Source organism: Ascaphus truei, chromosome 18, assembly GCF_040206685.1.
Source record: "Ascaphus truei isolate aAscTru1 chromosome 18, aAscTru1.hap1, whole genome shotgun sequence".
Lineage (NCBI taxonomy): Eukaryota > Metazoa > Chordata > Amphibia > Anura > Ascaphidae > Ascaphus > Ascaphus truei.
The window spans coordinates 10872372-10898997 of record NC_134500.1 but is presented as its reverse complement, the minus strand read 5'-3'; the positions used below and the strand labels follow the sequence as shown (position 1 = coordinate 10898997).

At 46.2% G+C, this 26626-nt stretch overlaps 2 protein-coding genes across 2 annotated transcripts in view; one reads left to right on the top strand and one right to left on the bottom strand.

Annotated features, from left to right (window-relative positions):
• RPL37A (ribosomal protein L37a) overlaps positions 1-26626 on the top strand; it is a 359890-nt gene that overhangs the window by 11539 nt on the left and 321725 nt on the right. The window lies entirely within an intron of this gene.
• STRC (stereocilin) overlaps positions 3946-26626 on the bottom strand; it is a 30697-nt gene continuing 8016 nt past the window's right edge. The window contains exons 7-27 of the mRNA XM_075576251.1: positions 25377-25563; positions 23754-23869; positions 22762-22894; positions 21348-21530; positions 20383-20421; positions 19966-20133; positions 18747-18890; positions 18417-18475; positions 16805-16928; positions 16347-16426; positions 15378-15513; positions 14579-14778; positions 13727-13817; positions 13049-13223; positions 11397-11845; positions 10472-10627; positions 9201-9343; positions 8466-8614; positions 7599-7696; positions 4321-4468; positions 3946-4131 (exon numbers count right to left, since the gene is read on the bottom strand). Coding sequence (XP_075432366.1) covers positions 4055-4131; positions 4321-4468; positions 7599-7696; positions 8466-8614; positions 9201-9343; positions 10472-10627; positions 11397-11845; positions 13049-13223; positions 13727-13817; positions 14579-14778; positions 15378-15513; positions 16347-16426; positions 16805-16928; positions 18417-18475; positions 18747-18890; positions 19966-20133; positions 20383-20421; positions 21348-21530; positions 22762-22894; positions 23754-23869; positions 25377-25563 — 3055 coding nt within the window. The 3' untranslated portion in view covers positions 3946-4054. The remainder of the gene's footprint in view (positions 4132-4320; positions 4469-7598; positions 7697-8465; positions 8615-9200; positions 9344-10471; positions 10628-11396; positions 11846-13048; positions 13224-13726; positions 13818-14578; positions 14779-15377; positions 15514-16346; positions 16427-16804; positions 16929-18416; positions 18476-18746; positions 18891-19965; positions 20134-20382; positions 20422-21347; positions 21531-22761; positions 22895-23753; positions 23870-25376; positions 25564-26626) is intronic.

The following is a 26626-nucleotide window of genomic DNA, read 5'->3' as shown; positions in this document are numbered from 1 at the left end:
TCATTGGCTGAACCGCCGCCGTGACGTGCCCAACGGCGAGTTCGGTGCGAACTTGGTCCTATGGCGTCGTCATATAGACGACATTTTGATGGTATGGAAGGGAGAGGAAGAAGGTTTCAAACTATTCCTACAGAGAATTAACGTCAATGATTCCAATTTAAAATTTACGTCCCAGTCAAGTAGAAAAAGCATAGATTTTTTTGATCTTACTATCTATGGGGAAGAGTATCAAATAAAAACCAAAACCTTCTTTAGAACAGTAGATAAAAATAACTTCAGCCTAAGGTCGAGTTGCCACCTCCCTGGGTGGATGGACAATGTCCCACAGGGACAATTCCAGCGTCTTAAAAGAAATTGTACCGACAGAGACCAATTTTTGATGCAATCGAGTGTCATTAAAAACAGATTTATAGAAAAAAAGTACAAAAAAAGAGATCCTAGCAGAAGCTTTGAGAAAGACAGACCAACTGGATAACTAAACTAAATGTCATAACATAGAAATACTTTACCCACATGATTAAGGGGTCAATGAGTGTATACATCTTGCCAAGAGTCTCCTTGGAATTGAGACTGGGTAGATTACCCGTTCCGATATCCAATATGTTTCCAATGTGTTGCTCAATCATTTTAGTAAGTGTTTATTGCCCTGAGCACATTTTATATTCATAGAAATGTGTCAGTTTTCTTAATTATCAGCCCATTGATACTCTTATGTAAGATAGGACTGTGTGTGTGGGGGGAGGAGGGGAGGAGGGGGCATCATACTCCTAATGAAGCCAATCAACTGGCGAAACGCATTGAGTGGGGAGTGTTTGAGATTACAGAGCACTCACAGACGCATATCAGCCAGCAAACCGAGAACCAGAAGTGACGTCCGACCGAGCCGGAAGTGACGTGACGGGGCTCACGGAGACAACGGCAGAGATTCCCACAGCTGGGGAGACGGCCTTCACATCGGCGTCACAGAAGGATCGGGAGCGGTGAGCCGAGTGGTCACTCACGATGTCCATAAATATTGTGAACTGCTTTTAACATTTGTAAAGAGTGTGAGTACGGCCCTTACATTTTTAGATACATAAAATTCTCTTTCTACTGATATGCCCTAAGTTTTGCTGTTTCTTCTAACCTGAGGTGCATCTCATCTGATGATCAATCACCCACAATATTTGCCACAGTTTTGGATTTGCGTATATATATCCTTGTCTACACTGTAAGTAGGCACAACATATGAGCCAAGTCAACAACGTATTATCACTTTATTCAAACACCTGCACTTAGATGCTGAGGAAGGGATTCTTTGTTTCCCCCAAAATGTTGTGCACCCTCATGTCTTGTTTATATATAACTAGCTGATATACCCGGCGTTGTCTGGGCGTGGAAGGGCAGGGGGCATGGAGTGGAAGGGCGGGGGGGAGGGGAGTGGAAGGGCGGGGGGGAGGGGCCTGGAAGGGCGGGGGGGAAAGGGGCGGGGAGGGCAAAGGGCAGGGGGGCAAAGGGCAGGGAGGGGCGGGGGGGGGCAAAGGGCAGGGGGGGGCAGGGGGCAAAGGGCAGGGAGGGGCCGGGGGGGCAAAGGGCAGGGAGGGGCGGAGGGGGGCAAAGGGCAGGGAGGGGCAGGGGGGGGCAAAGGGCAGGGAGGGGTGGGGGGGCAAAGGGCAGGGGGGGGCAAAGGGCAGGGAGGGGCAGGGGGGGGGCAAAGGGCAGGGAGGGGCAAAGGGTAGGGAGGGGTGGGGGGGGGCAAAGGGCAGGGAGGGGCGGGGGGGGCAAAGGGCAGGGAGGGGCGGGGGGGCAAAGGGCAGGGAGGGGTGGGGGGGAGTAAAGGGCAGGGAGGGGCGGGAGGGGCAAAGGGCAGGGAGGGGCGGGAGGGGCAAAGGGCAGGGAGGGGTGGGGGGGCAAAGGGCAGGGAGGGGCGGGGGGGGGCAAAGGGCAGGGAGGGGCGGGGGGGGGCAAAGGGCAGGGAGGGGTGGGTGGGGCAAAGGGCAGGGAGGGGAAGGGGGGGCAAAGGGCATGGAGGGGCGGGGGGGCAAAGGGCAGGGAGGGGCAAAAGGCAGGGAGGGGCAGGGGGGCAAAGGGCAGGGAGGGGCAGGGGGGGGAAAAGGCAGGGAGTGGTGGGGGGGCAAAGGGCAGGGAGGGGCAAAGGGCAGGGAGGGGCAGGGAGGGGCAAAGGGCAGGGAGGGGCAAAGGGTAGGGAGGGGCGGGGGGGAGCAAAGGGCAGGGAGGGGCGGGGGGGGCAAAGGGTAGGGAGGGGCGGGGGGGGGGCAAAGGGCAGGGAGGGGCAGGGTGGGGGGCTAAGGGCAGGGAGGGGTGGGGGGCTAAGGGTGGGGGGGCAAGAGGGCAGGGAGGGCTGTGGGGCAAGAGGGCAGGGAGGGAGGGGGGCAGGGAGGGAGTGAGGGGGGCAAAGGGTGGGGGGGGCAAGAGGGCAGGGGGGGCAAGAGGGCAGGGAGGGAAGGGGGCAAGAGGGCAGGGGGGGCAAGAGGGCAGGGAGGGAGGGGGACAAAGGGCAGGGGGGGCAAGAGGGCAGGGAGGAGGGGGCAAAAGGCCAAAGGGCAGGGGGGCAAAGGGCAGGGGGGCAAAGGGGAAAAGGGCAGGGGGAGGGAGGGCAGAGGGGAAAAGGGTAGGGGGAGGGAGGGCAGGGTGGAAAAGGGCAGAGGGAGGGAGGGCAGGGGTAAAAGGGCAGGGGGGAAAAGGGCAGGGGGAGGGAGGGCAGGGGGGAGAAGGGCAGGGGAAGGGAGGGCAGGGGGGAAAAGGGCAGGGGGAAAGGGGCAGGGGGAAAAGGGCAGGGGGCAGAGGGAGGGAGGGCAGGGGGCAAAGGGCAGGGGGAGGGAGGGCAGGGGGCAAAGGGCAGGGGGCAAAGGGCAGAGGGAGGGAGGGCAGGGGGCAAAGGGCAGGGGGAGGGAGGGCAAGGGCAGGGGGAGGGAGGGCAGGGGGGCAGGGGGAGGGAGGGGCAAAGGGCAGGGGGAGGGAGGGCAGGGGGGGCAAGGGGCAGGGGGAGGGAGGGCAGGGGGGGCAAAGGGCAGGGGGAGGAAGGGCAGGGGGGGCAAAGGGCAGGGGGAGGGAGGGCAGGGGGAGTCAGGGACGCGGTAAATAACCCATTCCCCTGCGTTTCCTCACCTTGCACACGGCCGCCCTCCTCCTGTTCCTCCGGGTCCCGGCTGCCCTTCTCCTCCACCTCGGGCTCCTCCACGGCGAGGCTGAGACGCTCCGGTGAGGAGGTGCTGTGCCTCTCGCGGGGAGAGGCGGAGACAGCCGGAGGAGAGGCGGAGACAGGCGGAGGAGCGGCCGCGGGGACGGGCAGCGGCCTGTGTGAGGGGAGAGCCGCGTGCTCTGTGTGTGTGTGTGTGTGTGTGTGGGGGGGGTGATGGAGAGTGGGTGAGGGAGAGCCGCGTGCTCTGTGGGGTGGGGGGGGGGGTGAGGGAGAGCTGCGTGCTCTGTGGGGGGGGGTGAGGGAGAGCTGCGTGCTCTGTGGGGGGTGAGGGAGAGCGCCGGGTGAGGGAGTGAGAGTCCCCCGCTGTGTCCCGGGCGCTCGCTCCGCTCCCCCGCTGACTGTAACGGCACCGGGGGGGGGGGGGGGGCGGTGGGTTATCTGGGGGAGGAGGAAAAAGCGCGGGAAAGCGGGAGACCCGGGGAGAGGAGGAGGTGCGGTGTGTGTGTGTGTGTGTGTGTGTGTAGGCCAAGGAGGTGTGCGGGGGCGGGCAGGCCAAGGGAGCAATCTCATTGGCCTGAGGGACACGGGGAGGGGCACAGGGAGACACATACAAACAACGACACATAGGACACTTTCAGAAATATATAGTAGATGAATGGCCCCATGGGCCCCTTGGCACTACGACTGTGCGTTTGGCTTCACCAGTGTATGGGATGTATTGAAATAGGTTAGGGGATAGGACAAACTGAAGTCCACGTGTATACTTTCAGACTCACAAATCTTCCGCAGGAGACGTGTTCATATCATAACACCGGAAACATTTTATTACAAAGTCACATCGGGGCGCCAGATCAGCGTTTTAGAAAACAAATTTCCGAAACAGACGAACCAACCAGGTTGGGGAGATGGAGCTCAGATCAGGAACGGGACCACAGCCATGACATAAGGAGCAAGTTCCCAAGAAACCAGAGACCCAACGCTATTGTCACCTGGAAACGGAGGAAGAGAGGAGTCCATGTAATGCTTCTTAAGTCCCTACGTCAGTGAGACTGGAAAAGTCCTGTATTACTCAACCCCACCCACTTCAATGCTACACAATATCTTCCTGCATGGGTTGGTCATTCAGATAACACAGCTCATAGCTACATGTAATAGGATTGTCAATGAGAAGCTCATACCCCTGGGGTCCTGATGAACATCACCCTCATACTGAGCACTTGTGATGGCTTGCCGCTGTTGGTGGCTGAGATACTCATACTGCTCCAGGGTCACTGCGATGGCCTGATCGGTGGTGAACAAGGAAAGCTGAGCCGGACTGAACACGACCTAACATGAACAATATCCTGTCATTGTTTGTGTGATACTGTGTAACACAACAATGGTGCGCTGCAGAAAGAACCGAGAGGGCTAGAATACAAAATGCACGTGAAATAATACACTTATTGGCTAACCATTAAAAGGAGGCACAAAGTTCATCCAACGCGTTTCACGCCCACATGGAGCTTAATCAAGGTGTCATACAGTACTGGCTGAGATAGATGGTAGATTATGCTGATTTGTTTTACACATTTCTTCTGCCCTTTAGTCTTAATCACATAACTTCACAGTGGAATCCTACAATCGTTTTCTATTTTGGAAGAATTTTGACACAATAACATTTTCCCACTGTGAATTTGCTTTGAAAACTTTTATAAATTAGCTCTAATCATAGTAACTTTGTAATCCCTTCAGCACTCTCTCCTCAGTAAGGTATGAGGTTTTGCTTGTTTCCCAATATAATTTTTACCTATTGTATATCCCAAGGTATGTTTTGTGGCTCTATTAATAGACAGAATTGGGAGGGATGTCTCTTAAGCCAGGGGTTCTCTGCTCCAGTCCTCAAGACCAACAGGTTCGGTTTTCAGGATATCCCTGCTTCAGCACAGGTGGCTCAGTCTTCGACTGATCCATCTGTGCTGAAGCAGTCTTCGACTGAGCCACTGATTGAGCCTCCTGTGCTGAAGCAGGAATATCCTGTTGGGGGTCTTGAGGACTGGAGTTGAGGACCCCTGTCTTAAGCATATTAAATGATTAAACAAACATTATACAGCTAAACCCCGTTATAACGCGGGTCTCGGGGTCCACCCCGAGACCACCGCGTTACTAACGGGGTCGCGGGAAAAAAAATGGCCGCCGCTTTAATGCAGATTCATCCCGCGGGACAGGAGATGGGAGCGGGCATGTCCCTCCGCTCCCCGCTTCCCCCTGTCACCGCAGGACAGCCCGCGGGGAAGGAGATGGGAGCGGGGATGTCCCTCCGGTCCCCGCTTACCTCTGATCCCTCCACGTGCCCGGTGCTCCCGCTGCCTGCATGGAGGTGGTAGCGGGGGTTTCTTCTCCCCACCGCTGTCCCTGGCGCTCCCGCTGCCTGCGCGGGAGGAGGGGGGGGAGCGGGTGGTGGTGCTGGTCGCGGCCTTTCCTCTGCTCCGACCCCACCCCCCGTCTGTGTAGAGTGAGAGAGTGTGTGTGTGTATGTATATATGGGAGAGAAAGTGTGTGTATGTGGGTGTGAGTGTGTGTAAGTGTCTGTGAGTGTGTGTAAGTGTCTGAGTGTGTGTGTAAGTGTGTGTAAGTGTCTGTGAGTGTGTGTAAGTGTCTGTGAGTGTCTGTGAGTGTCTAAGTGTGTGTAAGTGTGTGTAAGTGTCTGAGTGTGTGTGTAAGTGTGTGAGTGTGTGTGAGTGTGTGTGAGTGTGTGTGAGTGTGTGTGAGTGTCTGTGAGTGTGTGTGAGTGTCTGTGAGTGTGTGTAAGTGTGTGCAGTGTGTGTGCAGTGTGTCAGTGTGTGCAGTGTGAGCAATGAGCAGTGTGTGTGCAGTGTGCAGTGTGTGTGCAGTGTGTCAGTGTGTGCAGTGTGAGAAATGTGGAGTGTGTGTGCAGTGTACAGTGTGTGTGCAGTCTGTGAGTGTGTGTAAGTGTGTGTAAGTGTGTGTGAGTGTCTGTGAGTGTCTAAGTGTGTGTAAGTGTCTGAATGTGTGAGAGTGTGTGTGAGTGTGTGTGAGTGTCTGTGAGTGTGTGTAAGTGTGTGCAGTGTGCAGTGTGTGTGCAGTGTGTCAGTGTGTGCAGTGTGAGCAATGAGCAGTGTGCAGTGTGTGTGCAGTGTGTCAGTGTGTGCAGTGTGAGCAATGAGCAGTGTGTGTGCAGTGTGCAGTGTGTCAGTGTGTGCAGTGTGAGCAATGTGGAGTGTGTGTGCAGTGTACAGTGTGTGTGCAGTCTGTGAGTGTGTGTAAGTGTGTGTAAGTGTGTGTGAGTGTCTGTGAGTGTCTAAGTGTGTGTAAGTGTCTGAATGTGTGAGAGTGTGTGTGAGTGTGTGTGAGTGTCTGTGAGTGTGTGTAAGTGTGTGCAGTGTGCAGTGTGTGTGCAGTGTGTCAGTGTGTGCAGTGTGAGCAATGAGCAGTGTGCAGTGTGTGTGCAGTGTGTCAGTGTGTGCAGTGTGAGCAATGAGCAGTGTGTGCAGTGTGCAGTGTGTGTGCAGTGTGTCAGTGTGTGCAGTGTGCAGTGTGTGTGCAGTGTGTCAGTGTGTGCCGTGTGAGCAATGAGCAGTGTGTGTGCAGTGTGCAGTGTGTGTGCAGTGTGTCAGTGTGTGCAGTGTGAGCAATGAGCAGTGTGTGTGCAGTGTGTGTGCAGTGTGTCAGTGTGTGCAGTGTGAGCAATGAGCAGTGTGTGTGCAGTGTGTGTGCAGTGTGTGTGCAGTGTGTCAGTGTGTGCAGTGTGAGCAATGAGCAGTGTGTGTGCAGTGTCAGTGTGTGCAGTGTGAGCAATGAACAGTGTGTGTGCAGTGTGCAGTGTGTGTGCAGTGTGTGTGCAGTGTGTCAGTGTGTGCAGTGTGAGCAATGAGCAGTGTGTGTGCAGTGTGCAGTGTGTGTGCAGTGTGTGTGCAGTGTGTCAGTGTGTGCAGTGTGAGCAATGAGCAGTGTGTGTGCAGTGTGCAGTGTGTGTGCAGTGTGGCAGTGTGAGCAATGAGCAGTGTGTGTGCAGTGAGTGTGTGCAGTGTGTGCAGTGTGCAAAAAAAAATTTTTTTTTAAAAATGTAAAAATTTTTTTTTTTTTTTTTTTTTTTAAACGGGAGCCACGGGAAAACCGCGTTATAACCGAATCGCGGTATAACGAGGCGCGTTATAACGGGGTTTAGCTGTATTTGGCAGGGAATATGCTGTCATGATATGTTTTAACTCTGTTGCAGCTATATACTCTCCAAGAAGGATAGCACTGTAAAAAATGTCTTTCAATTAGCCTAGATTATATTTGACCAAATAGCTGCAGGCGAGGAAGGTAGTACATTGAGGACAGGAAATGGACTGTACCCGCAGGAGCACACATCAATAACGGAGACGCATGCACACTAAAAACTGTGAGTTTATCATGCTAATCGTGTTTCATTTGAAATCATTTCACTCAATGTGTGTGCATTTACTGTACTCACTGCAAACTTCTGTGCCGGAATAAGGGAGACAGCATCAGCGGTTAGCCCTTCAATCTGGTTTCTTACCATCGAAGACAGAACAATGTCTGGAAGGCCAGCTAATAATTTAGCACAAAAAAAAGTATTAAAAGGCTATCGACACCCAGCGGGCTGTGTCCTCTCCTCGTGATGTGTGTACGTGCCTCCAACAGTGAAGGGATTCAAATCACTCTATGCTGGTTCCAATCAATTTGACTTATACAGCATCAACTATGCATGATTGTCAAGTGAATGGGGTCGACTGTTTTAAATGGCTCTAGTGTTGAATCCTTGTGTCAGTATCTTATGATCTTGGGCAAATAACGTTTTTTTTATTGTAATACATTATACTGGAAGGTGTTTGGGGGTACAGAATCCCTGGGCTCACAGTATTCTAAATGTACACCAGAGCTCATTACAAGACATTACAAGACATTACATTATGCCTGCTGTCCTCATCATTCATAGAGATTGTCTCCATGGTCTACACATTGCTTACCCGTGCTGTGTATGCAATCATTTAAATATATGAAATGAACTCAAGAACAAGGAGTGAACGGGTTAAAAGTGGCTTGAAGTAGTGAAAAATACATTTGACTTTCTGTGCCGCTTGTTACAACATTGTGATGGGCTAAAGCAGTTACCTAATTACCCAATAAATTATATTTGACATTTGTGGAACTACAGCCTCCCTATACCTAAAGAATGAAACATTATATTATCGGATGTTTTCGCAGCAATTAACGGTGTCTGTATTGGAAATAATTAATGTGCTGTGCACACATACATTGTTAATAACAATATTACATGTCTAATCGGGTAAACTGACACACACATAAACATGTTCACCTGCAAGAGTTCCAACCTCGGTGAATATCTCTGGGCCCCACCTGCTGACCGCATCGAATGCCGACATGGACGTTAAGAGCTCAGCCAGGGCTTCCAGCTGAGCCTCAGAGCATGTCAGTTTCAGGGAACCCACAAACACAGCCGCCTGGCTGCAGGGACACACGTTGGAATCATTGCGTTAGCTGGGACCATGCTTTTCATCTCTCCCAAACTGTGACAGTAATTAGTTTTACTTACAGACCTACAAGTACAATGATGTGTTAGACTGGCCAAGTCTCAAACAAACATGGCCTCTCTTCTTACCCAGAATGCTCTTGGGGTAATGTCAGGGGTTTCAGGCCCAACAGAGGTCATGTATTGGGTTTAAAGCGCCAGTGGTCTTTTATCAAAAATGTAAATCTTACAAACTACTACCTACTCATTCTATTCCATATGACACCTTCCGATGCCAGAAGACATTCAGGACCATTCAAGGTGTCTTCCAGTGCTGGGAGGTTGTCTAATCAAAAAGCACTACTTCGTAAATATGGCCTATGGTGTTTCAGACAAGCAGCTAACTCTGCTATGTAATATACAAAACCCTTTATAGACAAAATTGATCAAAGGAGATAAAGTTCTACAGTATTTAAGCACAGTAACCCCTTTTTAACTTATGGACCTTCGCAATTTTTCCATTTCTGTCCATCAACCCATCACAATGCTTTGGTGCCATCAAGAATGTTTGCAGAAACTCACCTGAACTCCTGCTTATTTATTCTCTTTAATTCGTCCACTCCCAGACCACAGAGAAGGTGTCCAAGACAGGTCACCTCTGTCAGATCTAGGTCAGATGGTCCTTTCCTGCTCTGGCGAAGAATGCTCGCCACTAATGTCCTCATCTGCAGAGAATAGTTGAGCGAGTGAATCAAGCGAGCTGGGGCCGTATAGTTTTAATAAACTGTCTTCCATTGTACGTTGTAAATATCCAAGCACGGGAATGAAAAAGAGACGGACGAACAAGGCTATTTTCCCTCTAATTCTGTTGTTTTTAGTCTATTTCTATTTGTTCATGATTATCTCACTTGCTCCTTTTATCCCTATCCTATGTTGCTGATTTTTTTTATTGCTATTCTAGATTACCCCTTCCACCTTGAAAAACATTTGCAGAATATAATTTCAGGGTCCAAATAGTGACGTAGACAAAACGTCGGAAGTGAATGGAGACACAGCAAGCCAAGGATCGCTCAGGAACTCGCAACAATTAGACAAATATAAAAAAAAAAAATTATTTGGGTCATGGTGAATGAAAAAAAACAGATAAAAAGTCCTCCCACGCGTTTCACACCAAACGGCGGCTTCTCGAGGAGCTGCGACGCTGCTTAACCACGACCAACTCTGGAATCATTGAAAAGACCAGAACTTCATAACAACACCCATGACTTCGTCTTCCTCATAAAGTTTGGTACCTTTATTCATGGGGCCCGGGTAGGTGTATGGATATACAGGTGGTCCTTGTGATCGGTCGGTCCATTATCCATTGAACGGATTTTCTATTGCCAGAAAATGGATTCCGCTGAGCGAATTATCCAACGTCGGTACGGATTATCCTATGCTCACAGCCGCGGATTAACATTGGATCCGCAATACGACGTGTCGCAATCCGACGTCGGTTTGCGGGACGGATTCCGGTGGATAACCGAGGACCGCCTGTATATAGGACCGCCACTATATATATATATAGTGTGTCATCAGCATAACTCTTATTGATTTATCCCACATTAGCGCATACATTTTATACTGGATACACCTTTCCTTGAGCCTCTGGATGTTTTTCTCTACCATGTACCCACATAGTGAAACTCTGTTCTATCACATCAAGCTTTCATGTCTAAACTTAAAAAATTACCTGTAATTATGAAACACAACTAAGAAATGAGGGGCTGGGAATGACAAGACTACTTTCAGTATATTGCCGTTCCCATATATGGCTCTAAACAGTTCTTCGTCTCTAGAAAGACATACAGTACCTGTTTTAGAGACCAGCCTTCCATCCGCCCGAGAAAAGACACCACTCCCCAGTCTGAGATTTCCATATCTTGCAGTTCTTTTTCACTCATATGACTGGCCAGGTGACCCATCTGGAGTATCTGCACCGGACTCATGGTTTTAACTGGACCAAACAGCTGTGTGATACATAATATCAGAGTATGAGAGTGGGCCGAGCCACGTTAGAAGCTTGTAGGGCCGTTCAGAAATTAGATAGGAGGACAAGGACATTTTGTCATTCTGTAATGAGATGTTGCTTGCTATTCTCAATACCCACAACCAGAAAGTGGCTTGCTGTAAGATTGTTGCTGACACCAACTGAAGCAAACTGAATTTTTAGCCACTAAGGGGAACTTAAGATCTAAGAACTAAACTTCACTGTTTGTAGCTTGAAACAGCGACATATTGAAGTTAATGCTTTGGGAAGATGTCCAAGTTGTTTGTCTCAGTTCTTCTATTAATAGGGCGACCACACGCCCTGGTTAAACTGCGACAGATTTTCATCTCAGCGGGGGCAGAGGAGGGTGGGGGGTCAGAAGAGGGTGTAGGGGGCTGAGGAGGGTGGGGGGGGGGGCAGAGGAGGGTGGAGGGGGCAGAGGAGGGTGGGGGCAGCAGAGGAGGGTGGGCAGCAGAGGAGGTTGGAGGAAGAGAAGGATGGTGGTGGCAGAGGAGGGTGGGGGCGGCAGAGGAAGGTGGGGCAGAGGATGGTGGGGGCAGCAGAGGATGGTGGGGGCAGCAGAGGAAGGTGGGGACAGCAGAGGAGGGTAGCGGTGGCAGTTAACATAAACTAATTGATAGGCAAATTGTATCCCACTGAGCGTATTAAATGTGTAAGAAGAGGAAATAAATCAGAATGCAGATATCAACATTACAGTGTGGGAACTTCACTGAAATAAACTAATTTACCTGCTTTGTTTTTGCCAGAGCAGCTTTCGACTGGTCCGCAGTAAGATCAATATCCTGACTAATTAACTCCAGACAGTCTTCAAACTCTGACAGTGACATTCCGGCCAGCTGACCAGTGCTCCATGCTGAGGGGAATGTTATTCTCATGTCCGCACAGCTGGGAATGGGGTCTGCGATGGAGAAAAGACAGGAGGCCACAGCAACACTGCAAATTCTCCAACACACACGGTTACAATGCACAAACAGCCGAGAGTGACATCTGTCACAACCCAAACGGAGTAAAAAAGAAAAGGAATTGGGGAGGTTGCAGATTGTAGCCCCTTTGCCATCTGTAATATCTTGCATGTGAAGTGGAATCTGTAACACATTTGTAAGGAATGTACGTACAATATAACCTGTAATATTTACTTTAAATGTGCAGGCCAGGATGGCAAAGTCGCCCTTATCTACTGTCAGTTTCTACAATGTTGCTATATTTTCTACATGGGCTGCAGTAGCGGCTCAGCGAGTAACGACACTGACTGTAAAAATAACACCATTTAAAAATAACAACATTGAGTGTAAATCAGGGGGATTTGGTTCAATTCCCGGTGTCGGCTCCTTGTGACCTTGGGCGAGTCACTTTATCTCCCTGTGCCTCAGGCACCAAACACATAGATTGTAAGCTCACCTGGGCAGCGACTGTGTCTGTAACATTCCTATGTGCTGCGTACCGCGCGCTATACTGTAATTGTGACGCGCTTGGAGTCCCATTGGGAGAAAAGCGCTATATGCAATAAAGTAATTATTTTTACATCCTGTATTATTTGTTCAACGTCCCTCATTGTGTATGTGCAACAGGTTCTGTAATATTTATGCACCTTATCTCGTACATACAATATGAGCTACAGCATCTAATGTGTTGGGTTTTGCATGTATAATGGGATCTGCTATAGGTAAGCCCCTTATCTGGCATGCTTAATGTGATCCGTAATGGTTATGCACTTCGGGGGTCATTCGTTAAATTGTGATAGAGCCGAACAGGAGAACATCGCACAGTCACTCCCTCGTTATCTTGTAACGCGCTCTAACATATTTATGCACGTGTGTGTTAATGGTTAAAGAGCAATACTGGCGATCAGACACCCCCATACAAAAACTCACATTGATTTGAATGGGAGATTCCGTGCACAATTCAACGGATAACCCCCATATCTTGCTATCTGTAATGTGATCTGTAACATCGTCATGGGGTCCCTACTCTATAGGGGCACGATGAACACAGCCGCTACAAAATAACAAAAACCGTAGAGTAATGCAATATAATTGAACACTAACTTCTCACATTAAAACCCAGGCTGTGCAGAAAAGCTGTGTAATACGGCAGAAGTAAGCTTATAGGGAATCCATGTTAAAATGGATAAGAAGCCAAAAGTGACACACTGTGTGCTTATTTGCATGTCATTACCCAGAATCCCGGCTGCAGGGGAAGCACTGTATATGCTAAGAGATAATGGGGAGTGGCCGGTTTGTGGACCTTTCTGAGACATGTGCTCACAAGTGATATTTGTTTTTGCTGCACACATTAAACACGAAAAACTCAGGGATTGTTCAACCAATGGAAAGTGAAACCCTTGTAAAACAAGTGAATTAAATCTCCCCTCCGTTCTCACCTCTGAGGCCTCTAAAGCTGCTTTTCGTCAGGGTAGACATCAAGATCATTCTGTTTCTCCTCACTTTGTCCTCGAGACATGCGCTCTGCTTCCTACAAATCCTTCCCACCTCGCTCTCTTCCCACAGTCTCTGACTCTCCAACAGCCATTCCAGGGCCCCCCGTCCCAGCACGTCCTAGTAAGTGACATGACGGTGGATGCATTTAAAGGAGCAATTCAAGACAGCGATGGTTTTTATTTGAAATGCAGAATTGAAGCACGGAGGGGGGGTCACTGGAGCTGAACCCCGTTAATTTCACTATACTCTACTGTTTGAGCGGTGTGATCTGCTTCAGCGAAAAACAGCCTAGCTGAGCCCAGCAGTCTGGATTCGCTGTAAAGAGAGCCCAGCAGCCAGGATCTTCCTCCTTGTCAAGACTCAAGTGGAGTCGCTGCATATATTCAACATCTATCCTGTAAGTTTAATATTTACAGCAGGACGTTCCCCTTCATTTTACAGACTATACTAATGTTCTGTCTCTTTCCCTCCTATGCGCTTTAGGTTTGCCCAATTCTACAGTGACTCCAGGAGAAGGTGGTTTCCAGTAGAAAGACAGTACTCACTCAATTAACCCTTTCATAGGATAAGCAATGTGTTACTCTCTATGCTCCAGTCAGAAGAAAAGCTCAACCTCTTACCTTGGGCAAAGAATACATATTTTCAGTTGTCAGAGAGAAGAGAAGTCGTCCTGTGTGCTCTATATCTTTCTGTGTCCAGTGAGCTGGATTCCTGTGGGAATGGAATATACTGTATGTGAAAGGTTTATTACACACAACTGATATTCTCTCTCTCTCGTCAGAGAGCGAATGAGAGAGAGAGAGAGAGAATGAGAGAATGAGATAATACTCTACATATACCAACGGGGGTGCTTCTATGAACATTAGGTTCCATGTGTATGGAAATGCATCTACTATATATTTTGGAAAGCTGTTTGTCTGTTCTTTATGCATTTGGATACCTCTTAAGATTTCAGAGACCATATTTTGCATGATGGTTCCTAAGATTAAGGAGCCGGGTTGTGTCTGTGTTTGGAAACTGGATACATTCTATTTTTATTTCTGAGTTATTACAATTTGTCTAAGCAAGTCAGCCACTGGGTGTTGTACCTTGTAGACTATGTATCTTGCACGTGACATCATACTGCTGACATCACAATGAGAGTCAGATAGCTATAAAGTTTACACAGAAAGCAGACAAAGAAATAGAGGAAGTCAGTTGGCACGTGGGGGGAAAGTAAGAATGTTGGAGAAGGAGAGAGAGAAGTGGGATGATTTGGGGACATCATAAGGTATTACAGGAAAGTGATGGGAGGGAGAGAGATGAGGGGGGGGAGAGAATGGTTTAGGGGGGTAAGAGGAGGAGGGGAGGGATGAGGTTGGTTTCTTAGAATTCAGTGTGCGTGTGTGCGTGTGTGCATGTGTGCGTGTGTGCGTGTTTGCGTGTGTGCGTGTGTGTGTGTGTCTGTATACAGAAAGATTTGGGTAACGTACCCTAGCATGTCGTCTTCTGTTAAAATCTTCCCAAGTGTTCCTGTGAATTCGTCAGAAAGGCATGAGGTCTTCAGCTCATCCAGATGAAGCAACAAATGTCTCCTGTTGATGCGGAAGATATTTTCTTCTCCAATAAACCCAACCAAAGGTCCCAGCAGGTCCAGATCTTCCGCACTTATCTCCCCATGCGATGGAATATGCTATCAACGGAAACATCTAAAGTTACATATTTCTTACATTTAACAATCAAACAAAGAGACCTTCCTGAATAAGCAGGTGCAGTATTACAACGGCAATACCCTTTTCTAGCACATAAACTATCTAGACGTGTCTATTAAGTAAAGCACGTTGGAAATTGCATTTCAGATCAAACAAAAGCCCATTGGAAAACAAAACTGAACACAAAGTATTTTCCATAGAGACGGCGTGACATTGCGGTTAAAGTGTTGATCTTAAACCCAACAATTGTATTAGTTGTCATCTCTGTCCCTTCCCAGGATATCTCAAAGTATCTCCAGCTACACAAAAAAGTATATAGGTACATCAAATATACAAGATACAGTAAACAGTTGTTTGTATACACAAGTTACGGTGGTTGTGCAACATATTGCATGAGATTGCACCACACACATACAACAAAACGTAGTGTTGAATAGTATACCATGTTAGGAAGGTAGAGATTATGTAAAGCATGGGAGGCTCTCATATTTCTATTGTTGCTTTGTGCTCTCTCATCTTCAACTTCCTCCGTACGCTTAATAATGAATTGTAGACCTGTGGGATTAATGCGTCCTCTTACCAGGACATGAAGAGCTCTTTGAGCCAACGCAGCTTTCTTATGAGGTTGGAGCTCCAAGAAGCTTCTAGGGTCTTTATGGACATGTTCCAAGAACATCTTCACCGATTCATTAGGAAGCCTGTCAATTAGCTTCACACTAAATGGCAAGAAGAAAAGAACTCTGCGATCACTGTATTCAACCGTTTGACTTTCGACATTACCCCTCAGTAATAAAAGTGCTCGAAGAGCTGGAAGAATTACAGTTCAAAGGAAATATTGAGAAATCTGGTGAGCGTCCGAGTACGGCAATATATTCAGTGTCAAACGAGTGAAATCTTGGTTGTGCAAGATATTATAATCAATCGAAAGTAGGGGTAGCCAACTCCAGTCCTCAAGGGCTACCAACAGGTAAGGTTTTCAGGAGATCCCTGCTTCAGCACAGGTGACTCAATAAGTCCCAGCTTCAGCACAGGTAGATCAATCAGTGGCTCAGTTGAAGACAGCACCACTGATTGAGCCACCTAGGCTGAAGCTGGGACTGATTGAGCCACCTGTGCTGAAGCTGGGACTGGTTGAGCCACCTGTGCTGAAGCTGGGACTGGTTGGGCCAGCTGTGCTGCAGCAGGGATATCCAGAAAACCTGACATGTTTGGTAGTTCTTGAGGACTAGCCCTGCTCTAAAGAGATGATACAATAAAGCCACTCAATATTTGACAGGGAAATTCCATCCCTTCGGAGCTAAAAGTAGATGATGAAATGTTAAACCTCTGAATTACATGTACCCATGGAATTACATGTACCCGTGGAATTACATGTACCCGTGGAATTACATGTACCCGTGGAATTACATGTACCCGTCACCAATGGGACATGCAAAAAAAAATGAACACCAGGGAATTTCTTCCTCTGGGACATTTCTGAAAGCAGGATATTGGGCTTTACACTGGAAAAACTACAAAATAAGAATGCACTCTACTGGACTGCACATACGGTAAGTCAGGTCCAAGCCAAGCCGTGTCCTCCCAGGATAATCCAGGCCGCTTCTGAATTTCTTCCAATATGCACTTCCTCTATGAAAAACAAAGAGTGGGGGGCCTCAAACATAGGATAAATGGGGGGGGGGGAGTAAAAAAACAAATTATACAGTTGACAACAATGCAATCAGGTGTACCCCAGTGAATTGTGGAAACACCTCAATCCTACGCTAAAGAAATTAATTTTTCCCCCCAATTTTTCCCAAATAACCGTTTCCTCATCCCATTGTATGTCAATCGCACATTAAGGGGTTCTTCTCGCTTCCCTGCCAATCACCTTAATAGGGTTTTTCAGGTGAGTATATGTGCCTCTGCAGTTTGAAATAAATGAAAGTGAGCATTACCTGCCAGTAATGCAAATTGGGGCGCAGGGGTGTTGTACTTGTATCTTGCTAATAATAAAACAGTTCTTACAAGGCTTTTGCGCAGACCACTTGGAACCCCATGGAGATACTTGACCACATCTCGGATTTCCGAAAGGGTGTTCAGCCGCTGTAGGGTGTCGCACTCAAGCCCATTAGCAAGGGTGCCAAGGGCGCTTTTGGCAAGAAAACAGAATGGTGAAACCGACTTGTAGTTCATAGTTATTCCATAGTAACACTATTTAACGCTGCAGACTAAGCAATATTCCACATGTGTGCTTTGATAATAAATCAGTTCTGTGCTTTGTGAAAATACTTGTAATTTTTTTTTTAAAAACAACTCTAAATTACATTTTTAATGTATTATAATGTAACAAGCATTTCTTGTTTTTATAGCAACCATTTACAAAGTCACATCCCCTTCCTCTTCTGAAACAGGCTCTGGCACACCCCATTTCGAGCCCTGCCCTCTTTCACTAATTGTATCTAGTGACTGCCTGGTCACATGATCTTCCCCACAGAACGTTGCTATCTTCGGTCCCCTTCTGCTACAGCCATTTAGTGAACCCCCGAGCCGAATCTTCACCGATCGATCAGCAATTTAGCTAACTCCTTATCATTGTGTGGATTATATTGATGCACCACATATTAAGGGGGGGGGGGGAACTGCAGCTTGGATGCTGCTTTAAAGGTATACTATTACTGCAAGCCCGCCAACATTTTGCCCATCAAATCAGGTCCCTACATCTCCTGGTGCTGAATGTTGGTACTTCCAAGCGATTCCTATGGAAGTCCCCTAACGGTACCTACCGGTATGCAGCTCTCCACACACAAAAACGTTCTGTATACCAGGTACCGCTGGCCCTACAGGGCCCAAAAATATGTATTGTACCTACTACATAGGTACCGCTGCACGGTATATTATGGTTTACTCAACTACTTCACATGGCTGCATCATTCTTTAGTGACAGATTCTAATATCAAAACATCAGGGTCTTTACTACCTTTGTTAAATAAATACCTTAATCTCATTATACTTCATGCTAGAAACATGTCAATGAAGTTACCATATTTACTATGTAACATTTTCACTATGTAACTGGAAGTCATTTGTTGTGTACTTTGCAGGTGGTACCAAACCAAAAAGGCAGAACATAGGTTATTCTAACCCAACAACGACCACCAGAATGCGAGGACATTGTGACGTTTCTAGACAAACAGAATGAACCCGTTTCAAATGTGTTACTATGTGTTTCATACATAACGTGAACAGTGTTTTACAAGTAGAATGAGTCTGTGTTCTAAAGCAGGGGTGGACCAGTCCAGTCCTTAAGGGCCACCAATAGATGAGGTTTTCAGGAAATCCCTGCTTCAGCACAGGTGGCTCAATCAGTGGCTCAGACTGAGCCACTGATTGAGCCACCTGTGCTGAAGCAGGGATATCCTGAAAACCAGACAGCTTGGTAGCTCTTGAGGACTGGAGTTGCCTACCCTTGTCCTACACAAAGCTGAACATAATCACAGAACTTAGTATCAATTTTTGATACTTGGCACAAGATATACAGACTTTCCCCAAGTCACAAGGAGTTGATAACTTCATGTGATTTAGGTGCCAGATAACGCACGCTTTGTTCACGCAGTCCTTTGCATATTAGCAGACTTACAGAATGGTATTCTTGGTCAGATTGGTCCAAGCTTGAATCTTCCTCCACAGGAACTGGGTCTGTTTGCACAGAAAGCCATCAGACTGATATCATGGAGCATACAACAAATACAGGCTCTTTGCCCTTCTACCTGTTTGGCTATATCCCAAGATATAAGGATTGCAACCAGATTTCTCAAGAAGCTCGTTGACGGATGTACATCATATACTTCTAGCTCATTACCCTAATGTTCCAATAGAAACTGACTACATCACTCTCACATCCTCAAGTCAGCTGTCTCTCCAACAACTACAGGTCTTTAAGATAACAGCCTACAAGATGTTGTGGTACCTGCTGGGGCGTCCATGTCAGTTCTCCATACAGACTCATATTCCTTAGTAATATCTGTGTGTCCAGGTGCAAAAGCTTAAGTGGAGCAAATGGAAGAAGGCAAGCCAATTGCATTGGCCAGATCTCTCGTTCACGAATATATCTCTAATTGTGTGGAAAGAAGAGAAAACGCACAGGCTGAAGACATTATTTTTGTTTGTGTTTCATAGACTTCGGAAGGAATTATCATAGGCAACCTGGTCCTGGACCAGTAAGATTATGGGTTATGCCTGATCCGGCTCACGGATAAAAAATAATACATCTGTATTCCTATGTATGAGATTTTCAGGCAGCAGAACGTTTAATCTTAAGAGGCTGTTTAATAAAAAGATATCCAGGAATATTTATTTTATTTATAACAATGTTTCACCACTAAGTAATACATTGAGAGTTATCTCTCATTTTCCAGTATGTCCTGGGCACAGAGTTATGATGACAAATACAAGGTTACAAATACATAGTTACAGAACAGAAAAATGATATACAGCACACACTATAAGGCAAAAGAATATTTGCAGGGTGCAACGGACTACGGAGGACCCAATACCTCCAATATACAATATAAATAACACAAAGTCCAGCACACACTGTCTTTACATAATAGAACAAATTAAAAGGGATAATGTCAAGAAGAAATGTAATGACATTTAATATCCAACACAAACCACCGGTATAAGAACCACACCCACTACATCAAAAATTGATAACACAGTAGGGTCAAGACAACACTGCTGCTTCCCCATTGTTTGTACCCGCCTATGTGTTGTCTTGACCCTACTGTGTTTGTACCTTATACACTGCCCTCTCCCCTCCATTATTCCCTTTGTTTTTGCCTGTTTTATTATTACATGTTATCAATTTTTGATGTAGTGGGTGTGGTTCTTATACTGGTGGTTTGTGTTGGATATTAAATGTCATTACATTTCTTCTTGGCATTATCCCTTTTCATTTGTTCTATTATCTAAAGACAGTGTGTGCTGGACTTTGTGTTATTTATACAATACATAGTTACATTAAGTGTAATTGATATATACTGCAAAATAGCACAGGTGATGCCACTACTAGTACAACACACAAGCCACAGAAGCACAGCAATTAAAAATACAAAAATCAAATGCGTCCTGGTGGTTGGCCGAGAATTCATGATGGTTATTCCCAGAGTTGGATATAAACACCCTACCCGCAGTGCCTGCATTATAGCTGCCTTCTGTGCTGGTGACAGCAGGGAAAGCGATGGCTTCAGGCATTGGCAGGCTTTGGTCAGCGCGGACGCAGAGAGAGAGCGCAGGCTCGTCGGACTGAGGACAGGAATCAGGGAGTGAAAGCTACAGATCACCAGCTCTGCAATCTATAAAACAAATGGAGATCCTGCGCGTGAGTTCTGTGCCATTGTACCACTGCTTCTCGCTAGTTGATCAACTTTGACAATCTCTTCCTTTGTAGTCACATTTATACTGAACCTGTGTTCGGACAATATCTAGCCCAGCGGTAATTTGGCCACTACAATTATTATCACATCTGATGCGGACACATTGTGCAGTGAATTGTCTGAAACGGAAGATGACCAGCGCTGTGAGGAACATCAGACAATACTTACATTCTTTGTGGGGGTGACGTATTTTAGGAGTGAGAAAGCCTGAAAATAAGTAGAACATTTGCAATGAATCAACACTGGCAAAATATAAGTATCCACAGAGGTTTCCAAAAAGAATATACACATGTCACAAATAAGCACTGCATGCCTGAGAGACATGTTAAATATCTGAATATACTGTAGTGTAACAAACAGTGACTGGATCCCATGCCATTATCGCATGACAAACAGTGACTGGATCCCATGAAACTCACATGTAACAAACAGTATCTGGATCCCATGCCACTCACGCATGACAAACTAACTGGATCCCACGAAACTCACATAACAAACATTGACTTGATCCCATGCCAATCACGCATGACAAGCAGTGACTGGATCCCATGCCACTCATGCACGACAAACTGACTGGATCCCATGGAACTCACATGTAACAAACAGTGACTGGATCCCATGCCAATCACGCATGACAAGCAGTGACTGGATCCCATGCCACTCACGCACCACAAATAGTGACTGGATCCCATGGAACTCACATATAACAAACAGTAACTGGATCCCATGCCACTCACGCACCACAAATAGTGACTGGATCCCATGGAACTCACATGTAACAAACAGTGACTGGATCCCATGCCACACACGCATGACAAAAAGTGACTGGTTACCATGCCACTCACGCATGGCAAACAGTGACTGGATCCCATGCCACTCACGCACGACAAACAGTGACTGGATCCCATGATCCTTACATAAGACAAACAGTAAGTGGATCCCATGTCACTCACATACAACACAGAATAACTGTATCTCACATTCAACACTCAGTGACTGGATCCCATGCCACTCACATACAGCAAACAGTAACTAGATCCCATGCCACTCACATACAGCAAACAGTAACTAGATCCCATGCCACTCACATGCAAACAAACAGAAATTGCAGGATCTCAATCCAATGCACTTACCTGAGCAGGTGTGAGCTCATTAGCTCGTATCTCTGGAAGTAGCTCAGCCACCTGTGTGTCTGCCAGCCTTTGAAAGAAAGTGACTCCCAGCTCCGGAAGAAGACTTCTCCAACTAATGAGTTCACGGAGGCCGAATGCATTTACATCGACCCTTTTCAACAAGTCCACCAGCGAGTAAGCCAACTGAAATCAGAACACCATTTACAGTCTTAGATGAAAATAATTTTTTTGGTTAATTGTCATGGGTGTGTCTTCAGAAGAAAAGGGGACAAAAGCCCCATTTTTACATAATGTCAATGAATATAGAAAGTGTGTTTTGATCATGTTTGTTTTAGTGGGGCACAGCTTATGGGACATATTTAGTTAGCAGCCATATTTATTTAGCACCCTTTTGCCACGAAACATCCCCCAGCGTAAAAAGACAACATACGTACAAGGTGTCGCATGGTAGAAGACTGGTAATTAAATATGGGCCTCTTTGAGAGACAGCTGACTGGCACGTTTATGATAACCGTATATGTCAGTTTCAGAACAGTTCACTTTCTAGGATGATTGAGTCAAGTTCCTCCCACTCGTTTTTAACTACTCTCCAATACTGTCTTTGACGTATGACTGTTTTGAAAACATACTGTACCTGCAGACTTTGGAAGCTATTTACTTAGAGCAGGAATGGCCAACTCCAGTCCTCAAGGGCCAACCACAGCCATGTATTTGAGATATCCCTGCTTCCGCACAGGTGGGTCTATCAGTGGCTCAATCTTTGACTGAGCCACTAATTGACACACCAGTGATGAAGCAGGGATATCCCTAATACCCGGACTGTTGGTGGCCCTTGAGGACTGGAGTTGGCCACTCTTGAGCTAGAGGATGTTTAGGGTAAGCACCCAGATACTGGGGCATGTTTTGTAGTCCTGTATGTAGGGTAATGTAACTGCACTAGTATCAAATTTACAAACAGACTAGCAAAGGCTGTCTTCATTGTATTTAGTGACATAATGACAATGAGTGTAGTGAGAGCACAAGGCATAATATTAAATAGGTTGTGTTATCAAGGTTAGTAAATTAAACAGAATAAATATATATATATATATATATATATATATATATATATATATATATATATATATATATATATATATATATATGTCTTCTTTTCTTTTAAACAATTTACCATCATCAACATTGTATATATTATGTAAGTTGTATGTGCTTATTTTGTTTAGTATTATTACCACAAACATTTGGGGAACAGTAATAGTGATATTAGGGGAATAATAATATATTATATATAAATATAGCTCTGCATATGTTGATACATATACCCATATGTCTGTAGAGAAATGAAACTTTATCAGAGGGAGATTAGTGTCAGTGGATCGGCAGAAGTAAAAGTTTACATATAATAAACACTTACTCGCCCACGCAGGGATAAGGTCCCATCTGTAATGCAACCAAGCAAATTGTTCTCCAACATTCCAAGTGGGAACTTCAGTGGGAAAAGGCTTTGCAGATCCTCGTAAGTCAGGTAACAAACCAGACTGCCAAGCCTTCAATGGAAGCAATAGTAATTATGAAAAGCAATAATGCGAACACTTTAGTCCAGGGGTGGCTAACTCCAGTACTCAAAGGCCACCAACAGGTCAGGTTTTAAGAATATCCCTGCTTCCGCATAGGTGGCTCAATCAGTGGCTCAGTCTTTGACTGAGCCACTGATTGAGCCACCTGCGCTGAAGCAGGGATATCCTCAAAACCTGACCTGTTGGTGCCCCTTGAGGACTGGAGTTGGCCATCCCTACTTTAGCCTGTATAAAAAGTGCCTGAATGTCAAAGATTTTGTGTCATTCCCGTTATACAAACTTCCTAATTTTATTTCTGGTCCTTCCCAATTTCCCACTGTACCCATTTGCTTTACAAGTGCCAATATAACTCTTACCTTAATGTCACACACTGTGTATTCATCAAGTAATTGGTGGCTGCACAATCCATGCAATACTTTAGATGGACGAGCAAATATTGTTTTCATAGTAGCACCTATTACACAAGGCCTGCACTGTACTAGGCGTAGTATATTGATACATAAAACTCATTAAAATAATTAAAAGCATTCTGCTAAAGAGACATTTTACCCTTTTAATAAATGAGTTCAGAAATGTTAACCCTTGCAGCAAATAACTAATTGAATAACTAATAGATATGGCCATCCTTATCCGTTTTAGGACTTTAATGTATGACAATCTCCCAGCTCCAAAAGTGGCCCGAAAAGATAGATTTCATCGCAGCATTTTAATGCTAAATCTGGTGCTGTTTTTCACACCCCGTTCTGCTCCAGTTTTGCAGCCAGCAGACTTTGCTACATAACCCCGAACAGTAGTATTAGATAATACGGATTTCATTGGCATTGTTTACGTTTGGACCTGCTCCAGAGTGTTATCTCTGCTTCTGTTCAGAAAGCTTTGTGCCACGAAGCGCCCCTGGACCATCCCTAGTCTCGCATCTCTCCAGCCATCTGCCAGCAATCTAATCTGAGAGAAACAAAGCACGTGGTTAGTAGAACTGTCAGTGCCTCGCTCGCTTCTCTTTCACTCTTTACATGGATGCTTCCTAAGGACCATTGAGCAGTATTTATAATGCATTACACACATACAAATCTGTCTGACGATTGTTATCATCTCCTATGCTCAGCCAACTTCCTTCCATTACAAATGCTTAATCTATCTTTGTGACAGAGTTTAAAAACACATAAATATAAATGATGGGGTTAATTTGCACCAATTTTGCCCTGAAGCGTAGACCCTGTTGAGTTAGTTTATATAGTTAGTCACAGTGCATAGGGTTGCCAGTGTCCAATATTGAACCTCCTGTATTTGGACACTGTCCAGTAAAAAATGAGAGATAATACTGGACATGTTTGTGTATACTGGTATTACCTTTCTGGACATGGTGACCTGACCGGCCTGGGGGGCCTCGGGGGCGGGATTTCCCTGAGCAAGGAGAGAGCAGGGCTGTTGCTAGGGGGCTGGGCAGTTTCCTCCATCCTGATTGGCTGCATTACCCCGCAGCAGCCAATCGGGAGGAGGTGTCAGGACCCTGGGGGTGGGAGGGTGTGTGGTGTGTGTAGGTGTGCGTGTGTGTGTATGTGCCAGAAGCCTCCTGGCAAGTCTAGGCCATGGTCCCCACTGGCCGCTGCAGTGTGCGCTACAGAGTGTGCATCGCACACCAGATACACACCTCTATCAGGCAGGCCCCAGTAGCTTCTTGTGTGGGCGCTCACGTATTGCGATGGTGCGTGCGCTGGCAGGGAACACAACAATGTTGTCTTCCCGTACCGCGATGTGATCACGGGGTCGGTGGGCAGCCAATGGAAGGGCTGAAAAGCCCTGTCATGGCCGCGCCTCCCCCTGTCATGGCCGCCACTCCCCCCGCATCACATCGCTCCCCTACAGACCGCAGATTGCGGCTTTTATCTGTGCACGCGCCACCAGCTCGCCAGGCGTGCGCGCGGCATTAAACACTGGGACCGTAGCCGGCGTACGTAAGTAGTTAGAAAGAATACCATTTGGGAGCTATGGTATTGTTGGATAAGTTTAGTAATATCTTTCTTTTTTGCTATTACCATTAACATTGTACAATTACACCCCAATCTATAATGGTCGCAGAGGCTATTTATTGCCATCCAAATTTAATCAGATTTCACTAGATAAAAAATAGGGTTTATGATTTATGGGAAAAGTGGTGTAATTATGGGGTAAACAAAACACTGCACCAAATGTATGAAAGAAACCAAACTTCTAAGCCAAAAATGATTTTTTGGACTTTGATACAACTGGTGAGTTGGCACGAAATTGCACCAGTTTTGGCTTGAAACGAAATTGCACCAGTTTTGGCTTGAAACGAAATTGCACCAGTTTTGGCTTGAAACGAAATTGCACCAGTTTTGGCTTGAAACGAAATCGATTAAAATATGCAGGGCTGAAAAATAGGCCGATGTAGTAACGGGAAGATGGGAACTGGGGAACTGGAAATACGAACCTGATCAGGGGTCAGCTGTGCAAAATGGCAGAAAGGCAAATGGGGAAGTAAAGGTTGGATGGACCTCAGGAAATACGGTGGCCATGAAGGGATGTCCCCAAACATGTTGGCTTGCAAAAAGCGCTTTGCAAATGCGCGTTTCTGCGTGAGCTTCATATTCGGGCTGTGGATCCTAATTGCATCTAATCTGGAACAAAATATATATAAAACATGCCATGCACACAGATTATGCGAAACCATTCAAAATGACAGTTTAGTGCCAAAAACAAATAGAGAACGTATTGAAATATTACATTATAATTACATTGATATTGCAGCATTGAATCTGATTTTTTCAATGTATATCGTTATTTATTCTCTCAAATACATTATTTTGAAGTAACTGAATATTTCAGTAAACATTATTTTCTGTACGTGCTGCATATAGGGTAGCCAGGTGTCCAGTATTGAACCGGACTGTCCTGTACTTAGACACTCTGCCCCGTAAAAATTGGAGGTAATACTGGATATTACGGTATCACCTCTCTGGAATAGTGATCCGACCAGCTTGGGGGGACCACGGGATTTCCCTGAGCAGGGCTGCTGCTAGGGGGCTGAGCAGCTTCCTCCATCCTGATTGCCTGCTGCTGGGAAATGCAGCCAATCAGGAGGAGGTGTCAGGAGCCTGGGGGTAGGGCCAAGGAGAGGAGGAAACAGCATGGAGCGGTGAGGGGGGGGGGGGTGTGCACGTCTCGAGCACATCGCACCTTTCACCATTGCGTCCAGTATTTTTGGAGACGCCAACATTATATTATCTTAATAAAATATGTAAAATGTAAATTCTAAAAAGTTAAAAAGATACACGAAAGTATGTAGTGTAGTATTCTCTAAAAAGTGAATAATAAAAGTAAGATAGGATTAGGCTAAGAAAAATTGGAGATATTCTCCCGAGCTCGGGTTCCTTTTGGCGTTTCTCAGGTTAAATCCTTAACCAGTGTATGCAGAAGGATGCTGCACTATATAATCTTATCTTTTTGTTTTAACCTGGATCCTTGGAGATGCACAGATTTGTTTCATTGATTTAGACAAAAGCATTGTGGAATCAGTCATCAGCATCACCAGTATCCAAGGACCGTGTAGGGTTCGGTTTAATTTCATTTGATATTTTCACATTTTGATTAAATGTTTCTTTAATGATGAATGCGTCAATATTCTCAATATATTTGTACAGCAAACATTATATTTATCCCACATAACTATTAACATTAGTG